At 44.1% G+C, this 27,516-nt stretch overlaps 2 protein-coding genes across 6 annotated transcripts in view; both read right to left on the reverse strand.

Moving 5' to 3' along the window:
• Window positions 1-268: 268 nt before the first annotated feature.
• GCNA (germ cell nuclear acidic peptidase) lies at window positions 269-22,673 on the reverse strand (the record flags this gene model as incomplete). The annotated part of the gene is made up of 9 exons (XM_081042253.1): window positions 269-984; window positions 1,250-1,454; window positions 2,285-2,420; window positions 3,549-3,693; window positions 7,909-7,966; window positions 8,854-9,189; window positions 10,846-10,928; window positions 21,271-21,343; window positions 22,556-22,673. 9 exons carry the CDS (start codon window positions 22,671-22,673, stop codon window positions 702-704), a joined length of 1,437 nt encoding a protein of 478 aa, XP_080898379.1. The 3' UTR covers window positions 269-701.
• Window positions 22,674-24,388: 1,715 nt separating this feature from the next.
• Window positions 24,389-27,516, reverse strand: part of OGT (O-linked N-acetylglucosamine (GlcNAc) transferase) — a 54,739-nt gene continuing 51,611 nt past the window's right edge. For all 5 annotated transcript variants that reach the window (XM_081041710.1, XM_081041712.1, XM_081041709.1 and 2 more), the window contains one exon: window positions 24,389-26,647. In XM_081041710.1, coding sequence (XP_080897836.1) covers window positions 26,473-26,647 — 175 coding nt within the window. In that variant the 3' untranslated portion in view covers window positions 24,389-26,472. The remainder of the gene's footprint in view (window positions 26,648-27,516) is intronic.

The raw sequence follows: 27,516 nt of genomic DNA on the forward strand, positions 1-27,516 counted from the left end.
TTTTAAGTCACTAAACTTGTGCTAATTTGTTATAGCAGCAATAGGGAACAAATACAATGTGATTCCACCTCAGATAGTTCCCAGACATGGGGGTGGAAGGGCTGCAGAAGTACTTGTGAGCAGTCACAAAAATCAAAGAAACCCAGGACAGAGGACACTCTTCCAGGCACATCCCAGAGTGTCATACGTCCAGGGTCTTGGACAAATGACCCGAGGGTTTGTTCTGCTCTCGGCACACATTGTCAATAAAGAAACTTTGCTAACAAGTGAACGGCAGAAAACACTTTATTGGTTTTTTAAAATTTTTGTTAACAATAACATGGGCTCAAATGGCTTTGTTCAATATCAAGAGCACCTAAGCTAACAATACATGTTTGTCTTTTCTTTCTAGGTAGGTGTAACAAGTTTCACCTGCCAGCAGCCTTGCTTTTAAATGAACTGCTGACTTTAGCATGTGTTCTCTTTCCAGCCTAACTCTCATTATCTCAAGTGACAACTCTCAGAATTTAATTTCTCTTTTGCATTGTGTTCTACAAATTCAACTATGGCGTCTAAGACCCAAGGCGATCTGGAGGACTTCCAAGGGCACAAAATGCTTAACGATAGAACCATTGCCTAAAGAACAATCTTACTAACAACACGAAGCTTTAAAACAGACTTAAATTCTAATACTCATAACTTCAGAAAACAAAGATGTTTTTCTAAAACCTGCTTCCCAGTAGAGGTCTGAGCCCATACAGCTTTTGTATTTGTTTCATGATAAAAAATTCCTGGCTGAGCGTTGTCATCACTTGCTTATGTTTGAGCCCGGGTATCAGGTACTGAACAATGTTATAATTCTGCTGCACAAACTTAGCAAATGGCCTCACGTGGGGCCGAATGGGGGTGCCGTCCTTCCGAGTTAGCGGCACCAGGGACAGAGGCCCCTTGCACATGGCGCACATGAAGCGGTTGGTGTCTAGCGACTTGGAGTAGCGGCCGAGCCTAACAAGGAAAGAGCACACAGCAAAGGAATCAGTCACTATAACTCAGTCTCCTCTCCCCACGTCTGGCCTTGTGCCCAAAGCCAGACTTCTTGGGGGTCCTCAGAGAGGGGGGCACCAAGTAGTGGCAGTGGTCAGGCTGGCTCAAAATGTGGAGGAAGAGGGCATGGAAAGGACTAGAGAGGTTTTATTCCTCGAGTCAGAGTGCCATGTGGGAGGCCGTAGAAAAAACATAATTGGAAAGAGTCTGCGGAGAAGGATCTCACCTGGATTTGCAACGAACACACTCATAATAAATCTTGTAGTTAATCTTGTAGTTGTGGCAACGGGTGACCACCGGCAGCTCCGGGTGCACCATGTTCGATTTCCTGGCATAATACTTCCATGTCTCACCATGAGCATCATTGATGCCATGGAGTAGCCAGGTGGCTGCATGGCATAGTTCGTGGATCAAAGTATCCCGGACTCGGTCTTGAAAGAATGAAGAGAAATCATGAGCACTGAAACCAAATCCTTTCTGGTCTGCTACCCGACCAGCCCTAGACTCTCAACCCCCTAGACAGAAGCCATCTTACATATAAGCACATATGCACAGCCATGCGTGCTATCATCCCAGGATTCTGAAAGTGGAAACTCCTACCCACATCAACCTGATTTTGTTTATGGCTGAGCCTTGGGTAACTGAGTCTTGTTGGCTCATCTCCGACCTGCCTGGTCATCTTTCTATGGGACGCTGCTAGAAATACATCCAGCCAAGATCTGGTCTCCACCCTCCAGGGATGTAAGTGGACAGGGTGGGGGGCAATGAACATGGCCCTAGGACTTGATCAGAAGTGCCATGGAGAAACTGGGACCTGAGCTGGGTCCTTAACAACTGACTGGGTTTGCAAAAGCAGGAAAGCCACTCTAAGTGTGAAGAATGCGAGCAAAGATTGAGGCTAGGAAAGCGTGTGGTCCCTCCTTAAAGCCAGCGTGCAGGAAGTATCACTGAGAGCCAAGACTGGCCAGGAGTGGGCTGCAACGGCCTCGAGAGCTGGGCTTCAGGTACTAGCAAGCCCTTGATTTCCTAGCTGGAAGGTAATACAGTGGTGTGCGGAAGATGGATGACTTGGATTCTAAGGGATGCTGACACAGCCAATAGTAATGTCATCGAAGCAACACACAGTAGGCCTGTCCACCCAGGAATGACAGGCAGAGCTGTGACACAGGCTGCTGGACAATCAGAGCGCCTTAAAGTCACTTAGCAGGCACTGTGTCTAAAGGAAAGGGCAGTGGGAAAGCTGCCGTGTTCCTGCCATCACCTGCAGAGTCGCAGACTTTCATAGAAATCTGAATTGTTCCAAAATTCTTGTTCGCACTATTCGGGTCGTGTCTGCGGTACATGCCAGCAGTTCTCAGCATCTTTTTATTCCAGTTGTAATTTATTTTTGGCGGCATCTGAGAACAAGCAAGCAGAGTGAATCAGAAAGCAGTTCCAAGTAGACCCAAACATATTCATTCAAAAGTTTTGCAATTCGAAGCATTCTGGGGAGAATAAAAGCCCAGTTGAAGGCCAGCAGGACCCAGGGAGCCTGTTAAAAGCCTGTGAGTGCAGGACTGCGCTCCCTTGCAAGGAAGCAAACTCAGGGGCAGCCCGGGAGAGAAGTACAAGCCAGCTGACGTAACCTGTGTCTGACCGTGGTGAGGCAGAATTGAAAATGCAACTCAGAACACTTATGGTTCCGCTAATCAGAGTCATCTGATGGAACAAAGAATGGAGAACCTTTAGAAAGATATTAAGAACTTCCCTGAAGAAAGTTTCGTCACCAGAAACAATAGTCGGAAAAACCTGATGACCAGCAGGTCCCTGCCTCCAGATTCTCAGCAACCCAGTCCATACCCCCACACGTGACAGAGTACTGCTCTTCAGCAGCCTTCTCATGTCATTATCACATCCCTGTGCAGGGGTGCCTATTGATTTTAAGTTCCTCCAACCCGATTCCCAAGGCCCTCATTATGTAGTCCTACACTATCAAAAAATAATGAGCGAACATGTATTGCTGAGTTGTCACAGACCTGGTTCTAAGCACTTTGGGTGTGTTAACTTATTTGGCCAAACAACAATTCCATGAAGTAGTTGGTACTATCATCGTCCCCATTTTATAGATGAGCAAACTGAGGCAAACGGGTTAAGTAACTTGTCCAAGGTCACACAGCTCCTTCCCATTATTCTTCAACATGAACCCGCTCTTGCAGATAGTCAGGCCTCAACACACGTCCTGTCCCCCTCCCTGTTTTGCTCTCCCCTTTATCAGCCTTCAAGAGGCATGGCAAGTTTCACTTCCTCCGGGGAATCCTATTTCCTACCCGTGCAGGCTCTCGGTGATTTTTCCATCTGCTGCTCTCCTGTGGCAGTCCCAGTCTGTGCCATATATTCTAACCCACAAATGTTCTGTTTCTTTCACACATGCACATCTCCTCTCCCCATCTACACTGACACGTGTCAAGGGCAGGAAACACGCCACCAATGCATCTGCACACCTCACAGCACCCAGCACGGGGCAGGGACCCAGTAAGCACTTTTACCTTATTATTAAAGACAGTCTCGTTCATCAGGACGTAGATTCTCTGAACCAGTTCGTCCTTATTTTTTTTGAAATTCCTTCCAGAATACATCTCGGACTTTTCAATGTCACGGAAGAAACACCCAGGTATATTGCAATTGGAACTCCTGCAAAGGTAAAATCAACTGAGTTGTATATAGCTAAGGAAATAAATAGCAGAAATGCATACATACAAGTCATGTCAACAGAGACTTGGGAAACTTGCTGGCCCCTCTCCCTTCCAGCCTTCTATGCGGGCATTTCCCAAGGTTCCATTCATAGCCTTTTTCTCTTCATTCCTTGCATATTCTGAGATGTGAACCCCACGCTTTCAACCTCTAACGAAGTGAGCCCACACCCGTATCTTCCTTCAGTCCCCATCTCTCTCCTGAGATGGCGTTCTGAGTTTACAATTGCCCGATGCAAATTTCCAACTGACTGACATGACCATGTCTCCAGCTCAATGTGTTTAATTATCCAACCGCTGTTCTAACAGGCTGAAAACATGAGTCATTTCTTAACTCATTTCTCCTTTGCCCTGTATTCAATTAGGCCCAAGGGCAGACCGCTATCTCGTCCCATCACCTCTTCCATCCAGCCCGTCCTTCCCACCCCACTGTCACCATCCTGACCAAGTTCTTCTACTCCCCTTCAGTCATGTTCCTTACCTCCAGGCTCTTTTTATTCTAATGCAACCCACACACATACCTCAAGATTAATTTTCCGAGGCCATGTTCCAATTATGTCCTCCTCTGGCCTTTCACATACTTCTTGGCCTGGCATTCAAGGCCCAGGTCAAGCTAGTCCTGACTTCTATTTCCAGCTGTCATTCTCACTCTGCCCCAGGTAGGCAACTTGAACATTCCCTGGGCATGAACTGTCATTTCCCACAGTTCATTCGGGCCTCGGTATAACCTATTTACCCGTGGCCTAGAATGACCACATCTCCACCTCCTTGAGAACCACCCGTGCAGCGTTTTATCCTGTGCCAAGAACTTCGTTTGGCATTATCATGGTGAATCCTCAGAACCACCCTCCAAAGAAATGATTGCCAGTCTTACGTTTTTGTTGTTGTTTTTTCAGTTTTTTGTTTTTGTTCTTTTTCTTTCCAGTTTTTGATCACCAGTCTTAGATCTCCACTTTGCAGATAAGGAAACTGAAGCTCAGAGGTTGTAACTTACCCTAAGTTCACAGACACAGTGAATCTTTTGACCCAAATCTCATGGTCTTTCCATTCGACCATTATTGCTGCCCCATGTTTCAAGGCCTAATTCAAATGCACAAAGAATAATGCTGAGCACATAAAGGACTCACACTTGTAATAAGTACTTATTGAACCTGAAACAGTTTTATCTTGGCTACAACAATCCCCAAGTCTAAAGAGACGAGCTCACAGAGCTTCAGAGAGAAAATAGGAATGAGCATGGGGAAGTGGGTTTCTGATTTAACAGAGATCTTTCCAGGATACTTATTAACCCTTCCGTCACAAAATAATCCCAATGTGAGGTGGCTGGGGTGGGGAGAGGGAAAAAGTACCCGACCAGGCAAAGGCAGCTAAAGGAAGGGTCTTCATCCCAAAGCCTGATATGGGTGACTAACATTCCTGCCTCAAATTACTTAGTTCTGAAAGCAAATTGACATCAGAAAAGGTGGCAGATGAAGACACAAAGCATCTGTAGAGCTCAGCTGAGGATGTGTTTGTGCTCACATCACTTCAGTGCCTGCGCCGTTGCACTGCAGGTGGAGCATCTCCACATCAGAGGAGTCAACAAGACTCCAAATGGGTACGTCAGACCCCATGACACCAGTAAGCAGCCTACACAGAACAAAGGTAAGCACAACAGAAAGCCTACAGACTGAAACAGGAAGTCCCGAGACAGCAGTGAGGCGTCTAAATAGGCTAGCCTCCTTTGGATGGTGCACAGGACAATGGAAAGGGACAGCTTCTTCCTTCTTTTGTCATATTGTAGCCAAGCAACCTGGGAGCTAGCCCAAACACACTGTTCCTGTAAGCAAAGCAGCTGACATATGTATCTAGGAATCTAGAGAAGAAGCTTTGCTGAAAGGGGTTCCATCGAAGAGGGAACATGCCAGATGATGGCTATGAGCGGCCTCACCCAATGTGGGGTACAAAAACAGAGCCCTTGTGCTCAGGTCCAAGTCGCTGTTGCCCCGTGCAGCACACATCATTCTTCTCCCCCTAAGATGCATCCATTGTCCGAAAATGCAGGTAAAAAAAATAAACATACAGTCCAAATACGAGGTGCGATCAAACAATACAGTGAATGTTTAAATTAAAACATATATATTACAGTGAAAGACATATTGCCATTAATCCCTCTCACACACTCATCCCATCGTTCTTGCCACTTCCTGAAGCAGTTCTGGGAGTCCTCTTTCCTGAGTGTCTTTAGTTGCACTGTTGTGGCTGCCTCCATGTCCTGAATCATTTTGATTTTGGGGAAGAGCCAGAAGTCGCATGGTGCCAGATCTGGTGAATAAGGTGGGTGAGGACACACTGTAATGCTTTTATTTGACAGAAATTGCCATATACCAGAAGCGATGTGGGACACAGAGCATTGTCATGATGGAGGATGATTTACGGCACACTTTAAAACACACCTTCTCTCAAACATAGATCACGCCTGAATGACTGCACCAAGTTGAAACTTGTCACACACTGTTACTAAGGTTTGATGCACCGCTTCCCGTACTGAAGATCCCTGCCTTTCCGTTGGATGGCACCCGGCAGCAGTATTCACTGTATCTTTTGATCACAATGGAAAGGCCCCATGTTACACATCACTTCTGGTATATGGCAATTTCTGTCAAATAAAAACATTACAGTGTGTCCTCATCTACTTTATTCACTGGATCTGGTACCGTGTGACTTCTGGCTCTTCCCCAAAGTCAAAATGACCATGAAAAGTAAACGTTTTGAATTGATTCAGGACATCGAGGCAGCCATGACAACACAACTAAAGACAACCACGAAAGGGGACTTCCAGAGCTGCTTCAGAAAGTGGCAAGAATGATGGAATGTGTTCAAAGCGAGGGGGAATATTTTTAGGGCGATTAATAGCAATGTGTCTTTTACTGTAATATTTTTTTTTAAATTTAAACATTCACCATATTTTTTGATCATGCCATGTATAATGTAAGGTAATCTCTTGTAAGGTAATTCAGATGTAAGTATATATTACTCCTGACTGCAAGCAAAAAGAAACTCATGCTTACTACATCATATTACTAAGGGAAAAAAGTGACAAGTTCCTTGAGGCTAAATGAGAAAATGTATTAATTTTTTTGCTTTAAGTATTAGTATGTCTTTGTTTTAAATGGCATATTGTTTTCAGTAGCAATTATAAGTGGGTTAATAAAAATAAAGGAACTAGGGGTGGTCGGATAGCTCAGTTGGTTAGAGCGCAGTGCTCATAACACCAAGATTGCCAGTTCGATTCCCACATGGGCCAGTGAGCTGTGCCCTCCACAACTAGACTGAAGACAATGAGCTGCTGCTGAGCTTCGGGAGAGACAGCCAGATGGCTCAGTTGGTTAGAGGGCGAGCTCTCAACAACAAGGTTGCCAGTTCAAGGTTGCCAGTTCAATTCCCGCATGGGATGGTGGGCTGCGCCCCCTGCAACAAAGATTGAAAAGGGCGACTGGACTTGGAGCGGAGCTGCGCCCTCCACAACTAGACTGAAGGACAATGACTTGGAGCTGATGGGTCCTGGAGAAAACACACTGTTACCCAATAAAAATAAATAAATAAAAATAAAGGAACTATAAGCAATCTATTTTACCCTAATGTTTAACAAAGCTTCAAAATTTTGCAAGATGTATACAAATAGTAAGTAGATTCCCCCAAAGAACTACAAAAACTGGAAGACAATCTTGACTGCCCTCCCTCTGACTCCAGTGGATTGGAACATGTTGGGACTGCTTTCTCACCATTTTCACTGCATTTGCTTTGGTTTAGTGCAAACTGGAGGCTGTATCTAGTCTGATAAAAAGAGTATCCTGTTTGGCCACACATCATTCTTTAACATGAGTTTCAGGGCACAGGAAACCCCAGAGGCCAGAGCTGCTGTGCTGGCAAGAGGGCTCCAGTGTGCCTGGGGGACTGCAGGGGTCTTTGCAGAGTGCCAAGCTCTGAGGCAGTGGCAGGGTACCTCCTGCTCCTCCTGCTTATGCCTCCCAGTTCAAGGATGGAAACCATGTCTTCCTCCCCCACCAGACTCCTTCACCCACCTTGAGCATCCCCGACACGTGTCCAGTGGACTGCTTCACATGTGACAATCACGCAATCAATTTCTGTTCAGTTGAACACAAGTGATACATACCCATTCTCGTGGTTTCCATGTTTTGCTACAGTGAGATTCTTAGTTGAAGGCCCAAACGCTTTAACAGATGAAAAGAAAATAGTTCATTTGTACCCTGCAAACCGGTACCATCAAGCAACTGGCAGAAACCCAGGAGAAGCCCCCACAGCCAAGCCCAGAGTAACATCTATAAAGGACACCGTTTGTCTAAAGCCTGCATACTGCTCCATCCGTCAACATGAAGTGTGTTAGCCATATGACTCAGAGCTGCCCGCTGAATAAGCCTCTAATGAGGCTATCGTGTGGCCGGCTGAGGTGTGCGCAGTATAAGGAATGGTATGGATGGCTCACACACTTGCTGAGGGAAGTGGCTCGTAACCTAGGCAGTCCCTTCCCCCAGTATGCAAGCCAAGACTTTCCACTGTTGTCCGGCACCCATACTACCAGTAGCTCTAACCAGACTTCTGTATCAGTAGTGCCATGCATTCATGTAAAAAATTACTAAGCGTCTGTTATGTGTCAAACACCAGGCTAGACCCTGGGAGACGCTGAAAGATGAGTAACTGAGGGGCCAGATTCAGGAATGTAACACAGCCATGTGAGTGCTTTAGTAGAGGCGGGGTCTAGGAACCATGGGAACCCAGGAGGGCGAACTCCGACTTATAGATTCCTACAGGAAATAACAACTGGGTAGCTTCCTAAGGAAAATGGGACATCCTCGGGACAAAAAGTGTAGAGAGAAAGCACTCCAGGCGGCCGCAATGGCGGACACTAAGACGGCCATTCCTCTCCACTGGGAAGCCTCCTCGGTCACTATGTGGCAGCTGCTGAAATGGTGGAAGGCTGGTAGGCAGGACATACCCAACAAGACAGACACCCAGGGGAAAGCGCAAGGCAGGCAAGGCTGACACACTTGAGGGCTAGGCACACTCGGATGGACAAGCAGACGTGGCTGAATTGACTTACCAGGTGTCTCACATGCATTTTTGCCTTTATACTTCCTCTTCCTTGGTTGCTCCGCCACAGCCACAGCCTTTTCATCAGTTACCATCTTTGCATCTGAAATCTGCAGCTTAGCTTCAGGATCATTTTCTAGTTTTTCACCAACATCCTGCTCACCATTATCATCAGATGCATTGTGTTTGGAGATAGTGAAGTCCTCTATTTCCTTTTTAATTGACGAAATATGGACCTCATCACACTTCTCATCTTCTATCATCACAAGGCTCTCCATATCACTATCATCATCATCAATGACAACTACTGAAGACTCATCAGTGTCAGATAACACCACAATGTCATCTGAAATTCAAGAGACACATCGCGTATAAATAGACTTCCTCTTAACATGTGACAATCATGTTAAGGGACAATCATGACCCCCTGCTAACTTCCAACAGGGACTATTGAGCACAAATTAAACAGGCCAGGAACTGTGACATTATGAATCACACTTAAGAATCAGTTATTTTAGGTTATTTTCCCTCTATCACTTTTTATTTTTACTTTAGAGAGAGCAGTGACAGACAAAACAGCAGTCCAAGTCCAGTGGCAATTTTCAGATTTCACAATGTGGGTGCTCAGTGGTTCCCCAAACGCAGGTCTACTGACTTGTACATCTTCACTTTCCACCAAAAAATAAAAGCCATTAGAATAATAAAAGGTTTTTCTCCCGTCAAGTTCTACTTCTATCCTTTAAAGGACTGTCCTTTCTTTTTTGAGATTATGTCCCCATCAAACTCTTGGTGTTCTTTACTTTATGAAATTGTGCTGATAGTAGATGGTAGTTGGAATGTAGTTCCCTTATTAGACAAACTCAAAATTGGCAACTCTATGCTTGCCACCACAATTTAATTTTCATATTAATCCATAAGTGCAAAGCTCTCAGAACCCCTGATGTAAGAGTCAGGGGTTAAGTCCTAATATCAGCACTAAGAGGCCGTGGGGACATTTGGAATGTCATGGCCCTCACTTGAAGATCCCTTCACCTGGAAATGTGGGCGGGCAGCCTGTCTAACACCACATGTGCTCTAGAGTCTGTTTAGAGCTCAGTTTCTAGGTTTCTATGATTCTGGATGGCAAAAATATAAACCACCGCATAGGCAAGATGTGAAAACATTTATGATGCAAAAACTCTGTATCTTATAATTGCAGATTTGGGATAATATATATTGAGAGGCTCATCTATTATTTGAATTAATTATCAAAGAAGTTTAGATACGCGATGAGGAAAGAGAAAAGAGTAGGTGTTCCTGTGGTAAAAAGTCATTCTTCCTAGAAAATTGAAAGATTTCCCATCTGCAGCTGAAATTTGAAAAACACCAATAGTAGGGCCACACTGCTTACGATCCATAATTCCTACATATGCTTACGATGCCATAATTTGGACCCAGCTCAGAACCTGCTCACTTCACACCCACTGAGCAGGTTCTGAGCTGGGTCCAAAAAGCCAAGGACTTATTGTGGAAAACAGGCTACAAGAAAAATCTCGGGAATCTCTAGACAGTATAAAGGGAGTAGCAGAAGGAAAAGATGAACAACTAGCTGGAGAAAGCAAGGACCCCCCTGAGAAGTCACCCCCTGCTGGCCCACCAGTACCACCCAGCCAAGTCTCTCCTCCTCTGTGTCACTGTCCACGGAGAATGAGGAAAAGAGCGGCAAGGGGAGGAGCCGAGCAGCTTCCATTCTTCTCAATGTCACCTCTTGGCTTTTGTCCCTCTGCTCCCTTAATGGAGTGCTTGCTAGGTGAGACCTCTATTGAGGGAAATGCCCAGGGCCTAAGGCAGCAGTGTTAGGAGATTTCACTGGGGTGTCCATAGCCGGCCATATCCACATCCGGCATGTGGGAGGAAGAAATGGTGGCACTCGCTACTAAGTGACGCCCAACCAAACGGTGACTGCCTCTCATCCTGAAAGGCCTGCAGGGCCCCACTCCCTCTCTGTTAGTGGTATACTTGCCTTCACCACAGGTCTTGGAGATCTTAGCTCTCTTTCCCTCAGGAAAGGGTTCATCATCAGAGTCCGAGTCAATCACCATGCAGCTGAGTGATGAGAGGAAAAACCAGAGAAACGTGAATGTAACAAGCTGCCTTTTGTGGCCTTTTCTACAATGAACATGACCACTTCCCTTTTCTACAATGAACATGACCACTTTGAAGTGTTTTGTTGGTTTGTTTCCTGCAACAACTCTGTTTCCCTCCTCTGGAGCTACTCAATCATTATTCCTGATTTTCCATCCGTCTCAATCCTTTCAAAAGGAGGTATCTGCCAAGTACTGAGAGTGAAATGGGCTGTCAGAGGGTATGTATTCAAACAGTTTGGGTGTGGGGGAACTGTTCTGGGAAACGTCTAGTTCATTACTATTCTTCTTTATCAGTGTTGAGGTCCAGCTGCCTGAGGAGGGTAGAGGACACAGACAGAGGCTGCCTTAGAGCAGGGAGGTCTCTCCTGGATGCCTGAACACAGGACCACCCTCCCTAATGGACAGACCGCTCTGACAGGAGTCAAGCTCAGCACTACTGGTGCCACCCACAGTATCTGGGTCAGCTGGCCCTGGTATTTGGGTCAGAGGTTCCAGAAGGTTGAAATTCACCACCTTTCTGTATTTTCCAAACAGTGTACCATAAGCCTGATCTACCTTCAAGGTGAGAGAGAAATCTTAGAACAGTTCGAGGACTTGTCTGTACCTCTTTTTTTTTTAATTAAATTTATTGGGGTGACAATTGTTAGTAAATTTACATAGATTTCAGGTGTACAATTCTGTATTACATCGTCTATAAATCCCATTGTCTGTACCTCTTACAGACACAAACCCATTCATCCACTTCCACCATATTCACCACTTTAAGCTACCAGGCTGATGGACCTTGGCTATCCTGGTGACCATTCCACCCTTAAAATTCTCTCTTCTGGATTTCCAGGGCACTACTCTGTTTCGGTTGTCTTCTCACCTTGCCATCCACTCCTTCTCACTCACTTCTCTTCCTCAACTCATTCCTCGAGTCTAGCCATAGCCCTTTCATACCAAGCCAATCAATTCCTCAGGATTAGATAAGCATTATCTAGTGTGTTTCCCCGGAAATAAGACCTAGCCAGACAATCAGCTCTAATGCATCTTTTGGAGCAAAAATTAATATAAGATCCAGTATCATATTATATTTATTATATTATATTATACCCAGTCTTTAATATAATATTATAATAATATAATGTAATATGATACCCAGTCTTATAGTAAATAAGACTGGGTCTTACATTCGCTTTTGCTCCAAAAGACACATTAGAATTAATTGTCTGGCTGTCTTATTTTCAGGGAAACACGGTACCTACCAGCCCAATCCATTCTATCCAGCCCAACTTTGTTTCTGACTTCCAGCCCCTTAGCTGCAACTTCTTACCTGGACATCCTGTGTGTAGGGCCGGTTTTTAGTTAGCATGCACAGGAAGTGCCTTACCAACTGTTGATTGATGGCATCTGTTTTGGATATCAGTCCTGCCAATTGGCCCCTTAATTTCAACATGCCCCAAACTGAACACCTCACCTTCTTCCCCAAACCCACCCTTCCTTCAGTATCCCGTATAGGAAAGCCACCCCCAGGACTGGCGGGAAGAATCCAATTTTTCTATTTAAAAATTGGATGCTTTTAAATTTATTATAAAGCAAGGACTTTATCAAAATCTCCTATTTTGAACCTGGTTGTGACCCTGAACATAGTGTTCACAAGGGGAAATGTGATGCTTATTCGTCCATTTTCTTACCCAGAATGTCGTTCCTTAAAAAGCATCAAATTTCACTAATTCTCCTACTCACCCAAAGTCTTTTTTCCGCGCACTAGGTCCAGCCTCAACTAAATCAGAGAAAGAAAGAGGGCATCAGAAAGCATCTGAAACATGACCAAATCTGGTTACCCATGTCTTTAACTCCCTAAAACCAAAGTCCATAAATTAGAGCTGGTTAAAATTTACGGTGGACTCTTACATTTTCCATGAAATATAGAGAGGAAATGAAAGTTAGGAGACCTAGAATGAAAAAGGTAAAGGAGCACAGAGAAGTTCCTCTGCTCTTAACAGTGAAGAAACAAACCTTCTTTCATCAGTCTCGAGAGAGCCCTAGGTGAGACGAACCTAGGACTGGGCTCACACCAAATGTCGCAAGTCACATTTCAGTCATCTCTACAAAAACTTGGTTAAGTTACATTTTAGAACGTAAATTACTACTATGCGTGGACTGTACTTACTGCACTCAAATTCTTCATCACTGGAGTCCAAAATAATAATGCAACTGCAAAAATAAAATACAGGGGTGGCTGGTTAGCTCAGTTGGTTAGCGTGCGGTGCTCTTAACAACAAGGTCACCGGTTCGATCCCCACATGGGCCACTGTGAGCTGCGCCCTCCACAACTAGATTGAAACAACTACTTGACTTGGAACTGATGGGTCCTGGAAAAACACACTTAAATAAATCAAAAGTTTAAAAAAATAAAGTACATACTGTTTTAAAGGAAGGCCACTAACATCATAAGCAACCAAATGTCAAAAATCTCAAAAGAGAACCACCAGTTTCTGAAATGCAGAAAGGTCCTAAGGGTAACGAAATGAAGATCACAGTGGGGAGGTGAAGAAAAAGGCGAAGCAACGGGCTTGCTCAGTTTTTACTGCACAAAGATGGGGAAGAATGTTAGTTAGTACCATGAGCTCCCAGTGAGAACCCTGTTTTTCTGCCAAGTGATTTATTTCTGTTTAAAGAGAGAAATGTGGATTCTGAGAAAGGGGCCACAGGGGAGAGGAATCAAGGATGAAGAGAATAGTTAGAAATGAAAAGGGCAACAGGGCAAGGAGGACATCTCTTGGGACTTTATTGCTTGAAGAGGGCCTACTAGCTAACTACAAGAACAAATGCTGGAGTCCATTTGTTGGGGAGCAAACAGAGGGTGATTTCAAAGCTGCAACTGCTCCCTGCTGTGAACTGTGTTGGGCCCCTTGCTTCTCTGCCTCACAACTTGCCAGAGGCCCTAGCACTGCTCCCTGTGACATGCTGCTGGGCCTGAAGTGATGCCCAAGCACATTCTGGCTCAGGATCCTTCAGCTCACCAGACAGCAGCTGACTGGATAGCCCATCGTCTGCCATTCATGATACACACCCAAAACCCAGCTCGGAGAAGTCATGTGTCAATAGGCGTCCCTTCAGTGCTGGAACCTGGCTACATTCCAGCACCTGGTCATAGGCAGTCTTTTCATTGGTTATTGTGACAGAGCTCACAGAGGATACGAAAAGTGCTAAAGAAGGTAGATGTGACAGCTCAAACGATTCACATATTTATATGGTTTTACATGGCATTTACAAGGTTTTACACAATACTTATAAGGGTCGACATATAAAAAGGCAGCCTTAACCACTTCTTGAGGACTGCAACTGCTGACTTTAAATTGCTATTCACACACTGCTGTCAGGCTTTAGGGTTTACATGTCGCAAAATTATCAACAGAGAAAGGTCAGAGCCTTGCGGTTTATTTTGGCCTTGAGGTTGATTACTGGGCTGACTGCATACTTTTCAGTCTTTCACGACACATGCTGGCTCAGTCCCTTGATTAAATTTCTTATTCATTTATCCATCCCTGTACACTGGACTTATTGAGTAGGAGGCTTCACATTTTGTTTTTTAATCAGGAAAGAAAATTCTCACTAGTTGTAAGGTTTCCCAGATATGAGGCAAAATGTGATCTTGGTTATCTTCAAACCTATTATCAATAAATAGCACCGTAGGGGGAGCTGGATGGCTCAGGTCGTTGGAGCGCTGTGCTCTTAACACCGGTTCGATTCCCACATGGGCCAGTGAGCTGAGCCCTCCACAACTAGACTGAGAACAACGGCTTAACTCAGAGTTGGGGGGTGGGAGGGAGGGGGAAAGGGGAAAAAGATAAAAATAAAAAACAAATAGCACTGTATATAAACTAAACTGTATACTTCATCGATTTTCTTACATACTTTTGTGTTACACACATATACACACATTTATTTAGAAGTCAGGCAAAAAGAATAAGGGATTGGAAACATGACACAAAAAGTTACACAACAAAGAGCCCCGCTGCAATCCCTAAAGACAAACTACCAAATTCCAGGTTGGATAGTAACCAACAGGAAAAATGGTCTGAGGAGAGTGCCAAGGAAGAATTGAGTGGTCAAAAAGGAGGCAGAATTTGTTAGATACCTCCTTGTGTATTTTACTGCATATGGCCCTTGGTGAAAAACGTTGAAAAAAGTTTGGACACCCCTGCTTTAGATGCTTCTGTATTATTTATTTTTACCACAGGCCAGCATTCCTTTGTTAATTTATGAAACTCAGTAAATGTTATAATTATACGATGGGCACATCTGTGCATTTATTCATTGATTCAACATTTATTGAGCATGTACAATGACCAGCCCACTAGGTGACCCATTTGCTTTTCTGATCCAATTATTTTAACGTAAGCATAATAGGGTATTTTTTAAAATATGGTATTTCTGCATGTCACCAAGGCTACCATGTGGTAGTATTAACAAAACAAAGAATCTGGGCTAAAGACTAGTCATTGGCCATCAGAAAGTACTAATTAGGCTTTGATTGACCAATGAAAAGCAGTCCCCTACCCCTTGTATTCCAGTAGCACTTCTGCCTTAAAATTGCCAAAACTCCCTTCACTCTGTTAATGACTTTGTCTCTTAAGTCACTGGGAAAATAGAAGCAATCAGACAGGAACTCTCTCCTCCTCCCACCAACAGACGTGCGGACCTCTGTAACTACACCTGACTCTGCCTTCTCTGTCCTCAACAATGAACGCAGTGTCCCTACCACTATTTAAGGCCGAGCCGTCCCTTGAGACTTTGGGTCTCATCCCCCCTCTAGCCTCGTCAAAGATTTTACTCGTGCAATTTTCCATTCTGTGTTGCATTATTGTTCCCTCTTTCCTGGACCATTTGTTCTACTGTCCCTAGACGCTATGCCCCCCAGTCTTCTATTTCTAGCCTTGCACTCTCCATCGAACTCCAGCTGTCTGTGTAATATCTTGGACATTACTAAGCATGTGAAACATAACATGGCCAACATAGAACTCCTGATGTCCCCACTCCGTCCTGTTCCTGTACCAGTCTTATCCATCTCAGTCAATGGCACTACCATCCACCCAGTAACGCAAACCAAAAACTTACAAGTCATCTTTGATTTCTCCCTTTCTTTCGCCTCCACATCCAATCTATCAGCAAGACCTGTGGGCTCTACCTCTAGAGTTTATTTCAATCTAGTCTACGACATTATAATATGTACCTCTAAGAAAGAAAAAAACACCCTCAAATGAGAGGACATGCTATCAAACATATGATGGATCCTAATTTCAGAAATGTTGAAATGTAAAAAAAAGTCTCAGAATTGCTATATTACCACACATCCTCCACTCATCCAAACCTCTCCAAGTCCATCCACTACTGCCACCCTCCTCTAAGCCCCCATCACTTCTCACCAAACTTCTGTAAATCAAGTTCTTGAGCCTCAGTTGTAAAAGAACCACTCATCTCATAGGGCTACTGTGCAAAAGCCACAGGACAAGCTCTGCCCTCCGACAGGATCACGTACTCGCCATCGCAGCACTGCTCACACTATCCTGTAACTACCTGTTTACATGTTTCTGTCTCCCATCCCAGGCAGTAAGCTGTGCAAGGATTTGGCAGGATATCTGCTTCACTCTGTTCACTACCAAGTCAGTACTCAATAAGTATTTGTTGAATGAACGAATGAATCTCAAAAGGTGGCTCCAAGGACCCCTTTTAGTATTTTCCACCCTCCCACCTACACTCCCATAGAACCTCAGTTTTTAAAGGATTTTGCCTACCACATCTCACTAAATAATAATTTTCTCTATTTAAAAAATTATACATACATGCCCAATTATTTGCAGGTTTGAGATATAGAGTCAGTCCAAAGTAAAAACAAACAAAAAACTAAGAATAGTATCTGCGTTAATGAAAACACAGGGCCCAGACCGTGAGCTGTAATGGCCCCAACTTGCAGCCAGAGTAGGTAGAGACTGGCAGCTTGTGATCTGGAAGTTCAGGACCTGGTCTTGTATCTGTAGGTTCAGGAACCCCAGGTTTCTCAGTTCTTCAAGTGCTAGATGAGTGACTCCCGTTAACCAAATTTGCAAGGCGCTGACTGATAAACCAGAGTGCCTGTTCACTTCTCAGGAGAACTAATGCCAACCATCTGCCCTGGGCACTCCCTAAAATGGGGCAAGTGAACTGAGGGTCATGGAGACAGTCAGGATGCTACCTTGTGAATTTTTTATCACACACACACACTAATCTTTTAGTTGAATGTTCCAACAAGCATCTTCATGCATTTAATTACTTTCACAAACTGGATTTTCCTAGGATTGTTTCCCAAAAGTCAAATTACTCAATCAAAAGTGTGACCAATTTTATAGCTCTTGGTACATTTGCTTAATCGTTTCCAAATGGTTACATCAGTTTACAATGTCAGTAGCATTGCTATAATAGGATTAAACATTGTAAATTTGCACGTATAATAGGTAAATAAATTTAAAATCAGCATATGTGTTTTCCAAGGTTTGTTTGCTGCACTCTTTTGCTAATCTCCTCCCATTTTAATGACTATCACAAAATAATGTTTACCAGATAGTTTTGTGACAGATAAAGAACACTGAAAAGAATGAGGAAGAGAAATACTATGTCCCTGTTCTTCCAACAGTCGCACTCTCCAGAGATAAACAGTGTGTCTTATTTATTCTTCTAGAATGTTCTTAAGCATAAGCACTTACCAGTACAATTCAAGTGTACTTTCCTTTCTTTCTTTTTTTTAAAGGAGGGCGCAGCTCATAGTGGCCCATGCGGGGATCGAACCGGCAACCTTGGTGTTATTAGCACCACGTTCTAACCAACTGAGCTAACTAGCCACCCCTCAAGTGCACTTTCCAATAAATAGTATTATGCCCTATGGATTGTCCTGCAACTTGCAGTTTGTCACTTTCTGTGTCCCATTTTCTCCATTACTAGCACATATAGCTATTACCACATTTTTTGGATGAACCATAATTTATTCAACAACACTTAGGACATTTAAGCTCCTTCCTAATTTGTGCTACTACAAATAATGCTGCAGTGAACATGCTTGTATGCATTTCTCTGTATACTAGTAATTAAGTAATGCATCCTTCTTCCACAGAATTGGACAAAGACCAAATGAACCGGAGGAACCAAGAGAAGGGACATGGGAGAAGGAAGTCCCAAGGGGGAAAGGAATCTAGAAAAAATAAAAGTGAACTATAAAAACAGCATGTATGACTATTAAGCACTTATGCATTTGTGAGTATATGTATACAGAAATTAAATAAAATTGTTCTAAAAATAAAACAAAAAGTCCTGGTAGAACTACTGGATCAAAGCACATGTGCATGTAAAATTTTTTTTTTTTTTTAATTGGGGAAGGGGAACAGGACTTTATTCGGGAACAGAGTGTACTTCCAGGAGTTTTTTCCAAGTCAAGTTGTTGTCCTTTCAGTCTTAGTTGTGGAGGGCGCAGCTGAACTCCAGGTCCAGTTGCCGTTTCTAGTTGTAGGGGGTGCAGCCCACCATCCCTTGCAGGAGTCGAACCAGCAACCTTGTGGTTGAGAGGACGGGCTCCAACCAACTGAGCCATCCGGGAGCTCAGCGGCAGCTCAGCTCAGGGTGCCGTGTTCAATTTTAGTTGAGGAATTGAACTGGCAACCTTGTGGTTGAGAGCCCACTGGCCCATGTGGGAATCGAACCGGCAGCCTTCGGAGTTAGGAGCACGGAGCTCCAACCGCCTGAGCCACCGGGCCGGCCCGCATGTAAAATTTTGATATTGACAAATTGTCCTCCAAAAAGGTTGCATCAATTTATATCCCCGCCATGACTGCATGAAGTTGCCGGTTTCCCTACAAATTTGCCAACTCTGGGTATGATCAAAATTTTTTTTGAATAAATTTTAATGTCTATGAACCATTTATATTTTTTCCCTGAGTGCTACCTTCTATATCTTTTTTACCCATTTTCTCTCTTTTTTACCTTTCTAAAATTGATATGTAAAATTTCTTTGTAGAATAAGGAAAATAGCCTTTTATCATAGGTATTACAAATATTTTTGTTTGCTATTTGTCATTTTATGCTTTCATTTAATATCAAACTTAGAAAGACATTCCCCACTCCACAATTCTTGGAAACAAAATCCACCTATTTTTTCTAATATTTTTTTTCCTCTAATATTTTTAATGGTTCCATTTTTTAACTTCTAAATATTTTATCCATGTGTAATTTAATTTGGTATAAGGAGTGATGAGGTAAGAATCCAATTCTTATTTTTTTCCCCAAATGGTCATCCAATTATGTTCGAATTATTTGTTGATCCATCTATCTTTTCTCCACTGATTTGAAATGTCATTTTTATCATGAACTTCTTATGCATTTGTGTCTACTTCCAGACTGTGTCCTATGGTTTGTTCTTTCTCCCATATCACACACTTATATGCTTATCTGTGAAAGAGGAAAACAGGGCAGTGTGCCAGGAGAGAGAAGACTTAGAGGAGCTAAGACAACTCTCTTAAAATACCTCCTTATCATGGAGAAGAAAACTACTACATCTGTATATTTCTAGAGGGCAGCACTGTGAACAATGGGGTGGAAGGAACATAAAGACAAGTTGCTAGCAATTACACTGTACACGTATTAACAACATATTGTGTTGCTTAATGGAGCTGTATGTTTCTGCCCACTAACAGAGAGGTTAGATAGAGGATTCGTGCATTGGGTAGGAGGCTGGACTCCTGTGATTCTAAGATCCCTTTTTACAATTCTCATTTTACACTCTGCAGACTCTAAATGAAATAAACATACACGTTTTGAGAAAGCCATTTTGCCAACAGAGGAGGACTAAACTAATAGAAAATAGATTTTGCAAATCTCACCAATCATCATCCTTGACCTTCGATTGGCCAGATGCTCCTTTGGAAATGTCCATCTGTGGTCAAGACAAAGTTATACATTTTAGAGAAAAGCAGAACCAATAACACATATTTCAACATTCGGTATTTATCCTTGAGCACCTTCTTCACCCTGATTCAAGGCCAAAACTCGGCTCTGGGAAGTGGCAAGGGTTCCAATTCCTTTGTTGCAGACTGTCTGGATGGAGAAAACTGTAGACAAGGAGTAACACACCCCTCTCCTTGCCCCAGCAATCAGAAAGCCTTCGCAGATCACTCGGAAAGCTCAAAGCGCATGGCGGCCCTGATATTGTCACCTCAAGCACCACGTTATGGAGATGTGCAAGGAATACCATCATTTATGAGCCGCCAGATAGGTTTTCTCCACATTGTAAGGCTTTAGCATGCACTAACCCCACTCAGTCCCCAGCCCAATGCTCTCTTGTTCGCAGATTCCTACCCCCCACATCACCACAGGCCCTCCACTCTGCCTACGCCTTCACCTCCCTTACTCTCATCTCAAACCTCAAGGAAGTCTTCTACCTATCAGGCTTCAACCACATTACCCTCCCTCAACCCTCCAACACCCTACTCCTGCTCCCAACCAGTCTCACACACACCTGGCCACCACACCCCACACACACACCTCTATCCAAACTCAATCCTCCCCACCCACATCCTGTCTCTGCAGCATTTACACCAATCAGGTAATCCCTACCCCCAATCCCACCTGACTCTCCCTCCACACTTCCTTCTTCTCCAACTAATCTTGCTCCAATCAAACTTGGACTCTTCCACTTACCTAGCCCATCCCCTACCACTCCTCCTCAGGTCTTACAGCATCAGGCCTAGATCCCTCTCCTAGCCTGTCGCCAGTCTTTCCCCAATTGGTCCTCGAATATTCCACTCACCCCGCACATGACCCCCACCCCACTGTTCCCACCGCGCCTTCTCAGTCTTACATGACTATCAGGCCAAGACTACTCCCCCCAGCAGTCTTGCACCAATCAGGGCTCACCTTTCCCATTCACCCCGCCCATACCACTCACCCCCCTGTTCCCACCACTCCTCCTCAGGTCTTAAGTGACCATCAAGCTGAGGACCCCCTCCCCCCACCAGACTTGCACCAATCAGGACTTGACTCCTCCACTCACCCCGCCCATGCCCCCACCCCCACTGTTCCCGCCTTTCCTCCTCAGGTCTTACAGGATCATCAGGCAGAGACCCCTCCCCCCACCAACCTTACACCAATCAGGACTCGCCTTCCCCACTCACCCCGCCCATGCCCCACCCCCACTGTTCCCGCCTTTCCTCCTCAGGTCTTACAGGACGATCAGGCCGAGACCCCTCCCCCCACCAATCTTACACCAATCAGGATTTCCCCACTCACCTCACCCGTGCTCCCAACCCCCACTGTTTCCGCGCTCCTCCTCCTCCTCCTCCTCCTCCTCCTCCGCGGGCCGAGACCCTTCACCCCGCCCCTCACCACCAGGTCAGTCTTGTACCAATCAGGCGTCGAATCTACCACTCGCCCCCCACACCGACCCCCCCACTCCGTCCTCTAACCGTGTACCTATCAGGCATCGACCCCCCCCACCACAAACTCCTAGCCTCCCCCACTCCCATCCCCCCACTCCAACCTTAGCCAGCCTTCCAGAGTAGGTATCGACAAACCCCCCCACTCCCACTAGCCCTCCAACTTCCCCCACAGACACCCGCCTCACTCCACAGCCGTTCTTCCACTACTCAGGCCTAGACACCCCCCCCCCCCCCCGCCACACACACACAACCGCACGCGGCCTCCCAGGCCTCTATTCCCTCATGCTGCCACTCCTCCAAACCCCCCCATTCCCAATCTTTGACCTAGCAGTCAGTATCACAAACAAACAAAAAAACACATTTCTTCTGAAAGCCCTTTTTAAAAACTGGAAATGGGGGCCGGCCCGGTGGCGCTCCGTGCTCCTAACTCCGAAGGCTGCGGGTTCGATTCCCACATGGGCCAGTGGGCTCTCAACAAAAAAATAAATAAAAAATAAAAAAGCCAATAGTTTCTTAAAAAAAAAAAAAAAATCAAAAAGTTAAAAAAAAAAAAAAAACTGGAAACGGGCGACATATTTTGTCTGAATGTCAGTCCCAAGGTTTGTGGACCGTGTCTAGGGCTTTTGGTAGTCCTGAACTAAATTAAGTCTCAACTAGGATGAGCTTTCAAGATTTTTTTCCGGCCGGCCCGGTGGCTCAGACGGTTAGAGCTCCATGCTCCTAACTCCGAAAGCTGCGGGTTCGATTCCCACATGGGCCAGTGGGCTCTCAACAAAAAAATAAATAAAAAATAAAAAAGCCAATAGTTTCTTAAAAAAAAAAAAAAAATCAAAAAGTTAAAAAAAAAAAAAAAAAACTGGAAACGGGCGACATATTTTGTCTGAATGTCAGTCCCAAGGTTTGTTGGACCGTGTCTAGGGCTTTTGGTAGTCCTGAACTAAATTAAGTCTCAACTAGGATGAGCTTTCAAGATTTTTTTCCGGCCGGCCAGGTGGCTCAGGCGGTTAGAGCTCCATGCTCCTAACTCCGAAAGCTGCGGGTTCGATTCCCACATGGGCCAGTGGGCTCTCAACAAAAAAAAAAAAAAAAAAAAAAAAATATTTTTTCCACTTCACCATCCACGCCAGCCCCAGTTGCCTACCTGCTCCTGCCGCGTCCGGAGTGGGTAATCGCAGTTCACCTCCGAGATCCCGAGCAAGTGGAAGAATGGCAGCCCGCGCAAAGCGTTTTATAGAGCTGCTAGTGGGCAGTACTGACATGTTGCCATTTTCCCCGTACCCACCTATCACAGTCCTCCGTGACCACCTATCAAAGTGCAGTCACCCGGCAAATGGAAACTTTGCACGTTGAACTCAAAATTTCGTGCCCAGTCGTACTGCTTCCGGAATCAAGTCCATCATTTGCAGGAGTTATTATTTCTTTGTCCCGAAACCACCATTTTGTGCAGGGCTCAGACATCCGATCCAAACCTGTTTCAGTAGTTTGGAAATCCCGAAATTAACTATTTGGGTGACAGGAAAACAGAGTTGAATCCTCCGTTTCTTCCTTGTGAGGACTTGGGATAAGCGAGGCCGGTTTGTTCCTTGCTTGAACTGCCCAAACCTCTGTTTGCCTGGCCACCAAAGTCCGCCGAGCTGAAAGTAAAGCAGCAACCCAGCAGTGCCTGGCAGCACTGATGTTTGCTTCCCAAACCCGGGAATCCTGGAGATTAACAGGGGTTGGTTACTTTAAGCCTTTTTTTGGCGCTCGCTCCAAACACGGAGAAAAAAAAATGGGGGAAGCGCACGCTTTCTCGATCGTGCCCGTTTGTCTGACAGACACCTGTACAATTTCTAACTTAAGCATTTGGCCGATAGAATACAAATCAAACATCCCTGCATTTAAAGATACTAATACCAGTTTGCTTCACGCTAAGCACTGTTCGCTCCAAGTGTTTTATGTGGATTTAATCCTGACGACACTTTCCACAGGCAGTGCGGGCACTCTCGGTACTTCACGACGATCATCCACGATCACACACGCAGCTAAGTAGCAGAACTGGGATTCACACGCCAGCAGCACTCGTTCCAAAACCTAAACTCTTAGGCACCTGTCTACACATATAAAGGTGCTTTGAGTAGACAGAGAATTGGATAACCTTATGTGCCCCACCAACTTGCAAGTTTACCGCTACAAGCCCCTTCTATAAACACCAGGATTAGGGAACTGTGAGCCTCCGAGATTGTTTCAGGTGAAAAACCTGCACGTTAGCTATAGTTAAGAGCTCTGTGCTTCAAGTAATGAGTGGGGCAGGATTGGAATCCAATCTTAAATTAAAGAAATTTATTCAATGTGCACAAGCAATTCCTTCAGACTGGAGGCAGTAACTGAAGTAGAGCAGAAATAACTGATGCAGAGTCCTAATAAAGACAGTGGGGGTCAGAGCTCTTATGAGCAGGCTAGTGGATGCCCTTCTCCCCCCACTATCTTTTAGGAAATAAAACTAATCCACGTCAGGGCTTTGCAGGTCACAACCCACAGAAATTGGGAGATAAATTACCTGAAATTTTATTTAAAGCCATTTTAATTGATATCTGAGAAAAAACATAGCTGAGCCTGTTCTGGTCCCTGATGCATTGCTACTTGGTTTGGTCCCTCCGTCAACAAGGTGGCCAAGTTCAACCACCGTACAGAGCAGGAAGGAACAGTCCGCACAAAGAATGAAACTACAGGGTAGTGACACCAGCACGGTCCTAAGCAAAACAGGAACAACCGTGAAAGGGTGTGCTGCGAGATGCAGGCTTTGTGGTCACCTTAAAGGATCATATGCCAACCCCACCCCTCCGCCACCCTAGGCTGAGAAAACCCAATCATTCATAATACCACAGCTGCACCAGGGAAATCTGGTTCTTTTGCTGTTTGGAGCTGTCCAAAGGCAGGTTTCATTACTGGATGACCCCATGATTCTGTCCATCACTCAACAGAACACAGACTATATCAGCCACATTAAGGGCAAATCATTCATTTATTGTTTAAAGATCGCAAGACAACATCTGGATTTCTGTAGCACAATTTAAATGTTTTACTTTTTTGATAAAGCAGCGTATAATAAACAATTAGTCTCCAGTAATAGCTATATCTCTATTCAGAATTAAGTCTTCCACAGACATGTTACCTGGAAACAAAAGCCTGTTACAATAAGCAAAGCTTTATCCAGAGCGGCTACTTCTTGTGCCAGGAAAAGTTCATCCCTATAGGAGGAATGATGTGCTATGTAAAATGGCTGTAAGGTCACAGCCTTGAGGGCACTAGAAGTATATTATCCTATTCCACATTAAGTCGTTTGGTGAATTTCAAACATCAGTTTACCTGCAACCATGCTGACAACATTTAATTGATATTTGAATCAGGTAAAAATAAATTAAGAAATCCCTAAACTGATGTTCCATGATTTACATCATTAAAAAGTACACAGTTCATTACCATGTAATTCTGGCTAAGAATTACATTTGAGCCTCCTTGCTCAAGTTTTGGTTAACAGTAATAAGAACCTTTCAGAAATTCAAGTTCTTATTAATCAATAATTTGTCAGCTAGGATACATTCAGGCATCAGCCGCAACTACAGAATAGGTGCAGTGCCTCAGTGCTTTGGAAAGACGGTATATTCTAGAACACTACTAGCAGACAAAAAATGATCTGTTACTGGATAGCATAAGTGCAGTACAGCAAGACAAACACACAGTCACATGTTGGCCTGTTTAAGCCTCAAGCCCTCAATCCTTTGCTGAAATTCAGTCATTTTATCCCTATGGTTTTTAATACCAAGAACTCAAGCTCCAGGAGGGCTCAAGTCTAATTTGTACTCCAAACCTAGCAGCAGTACAGCTTGCTACTACTGCGGCCGAGTCCATAGACTTCAAGACCACGTCCAGAAGACAGTTACTATAAAATACCCTATAAGGTCTGAAAAAATGACTCATATACATAGCTGGTCCTTCAGAGCTTTTTACCTAGAACATGCTTTTTGATGAAAGTTACTTAATATATTCACACTAATTGTGACTTATGATCAAATATTTGAATACTTACCTGGGATTTCATTTCTGCTGACAGAAATAGGAAGAACAGGACTCACTTTAAAAAACAAACCTTATTAGGAAGGTAAAAATCTTATCACATACTATCTCTTCTGGAAGCAGCATAGATGGGCAGTTGAAGGTAAAACACTGGTGAAATAGGTCAAAACTAGGCCAAAAAAATCTCTATTATCATCAATGACAGTACCACAACTGTGCCCTTCATAATTAATAATCATTCCTAAGAATTTTCATTTGGCACCAGATGATGTGTTTTAGAGAAACACTCTGGGATGTTCTGTATCAGACTGGGTTTTGTTAGCTGAGTTCCAGGAGAATTTTTAAAGTAGGGAGAGGGGAAGAGAAGGAAATGGACCAGTAAACAATTCTGAATCATCACCAACAAAGCACTGATAGCTCCAAACATTAGGTCAGACACTAAAACAACTGATATAGGCTCAAGTGGTTTATAAAACCTATAAAAAGACTACACCAGCAAAGTCCCCATTAATCGGTCGAGTTCAGAAACTAAGCGACACTTTAGGTTAAAACCTTATCTGAAGAGAATCATATACACTCCACATGAATAAAAACACCTGAAACCAAACATTTTTAAAAGTTCCAATACCCCAAATATAAAGAAAAGAATTAATTCAGAAGATTCAATCAATCCATGGAATCATACAACGAACGGCTGGACAATCTCAGTCTCCCTCCGTATTGACCATCCCATGGAAGAGCAGAGAGAGGAGACCTTCCAGACCTCGGTATCGCCTGGCTGCTGACAATTCTATGGCGATTCTTGTGCAACAGCAGTTTCCCATCTCTTGCATCTCTCCCTATCATGCAGGAAGCAAGTCTGGCTGTGCTATTCTATTTTCATTCTGTCAGCCATCTGTAACATGGTACTGTCCAGACAAGTAAAAAGTACATCATCAGTTCCCTTTCCCCAGAAGCCTGAGGCTCAGGTACAGGGGTACTTCTCCTGTGCATAGCTTTTCTTTAGGCGGACTCTGTGACTTCAACGGGCTTAATCATATGGTCAGGTTTGTTGCCAGCAGCATAGTGCTCCCACATCTGTAGGTACAGCCGCTCCAGTTCCATTGTGTACTGTTTGGTGTTGAACAGAGGGCTAGATATTCTCTGCTTCCAGACTTTGCCACGAATCTTCTTCAGGCTGGGTAATTAAAACAAAAAGAGAGGGCCGAGTTTACAGATAGCGCAGAAACTCAGAACTAGTCCCCATAAGTCCCTAGTGACATAGACGACCAAACTGCACAGCACGTTCTCTTCTGACTGGCTCCTTTACATCAATGCCGAAAAGGGGAGGCTCACACCTAACACAATGCTAACACTTGTAATCGAGTTCACCTTCACACCCTCTGAAAAAATGTAGTTCTTTCCTGAACAAGTATAGCCAAGAGATACCACACTTTCTCCAGTTCACCTCATTTCTACCTTTAAAATAAAAACAAGAATCGGCAATGACACAGGTCTATTCCTATGTACCAATGGCAAAAACGTAAACTGCTTACCCTCTTGGTAAGCGACTTACCAATGGGTATGTTAAGAACCTTAAATGTTCATAGCCCTCTGACCATCAATAACACTTTTAAGTCTATTGAAAAGAAATAATTGAAGATGCAGACTCCCGGCATTGCAAAGATGTTCACTGAAGCACCATTTACAATAGCTAAGGCACAGACATAAGAAGAAATATTCAGCTGACGAATATTTTGAGGAAATAGAAGAACACTCAAAGGGGAAAATGCAGTATGTCTACTGCCATAATTTTTCACTTGTACATGAACAGAGCTGTTCATTTAGATATAAAAAAAGTGCTCCTAATATCACCAGGACTATGGTTCTGTTCAGAAATGGGAAGAAAATCAATTCTGGGAACAGAGGGGAAACAATTCTCTCTCTGTTCCCCCTTCTGAATATATCATTTGTCATGGGATTATTCTTACATGGAGAGAATTATTACTTGAGAACCAGAAGCTGGAACACTTCTGTGCATTTTGAAAAACAATAAAAAAGTTGCTT

The sequence above is a fragment of the Rhinolophus hipposideros genome (genome assembly GCF_964194185.1).
Source record: "Rhinolophus hipposideros genome assembly, chromosome: X".
Classification (NCBI taxonomy): Eukaryota; Metazoa; Chordata; class Mammalia; order Chiroptera; family Rhinolophidae; genus Rhinolophus; species Rhinolophus hipposideros.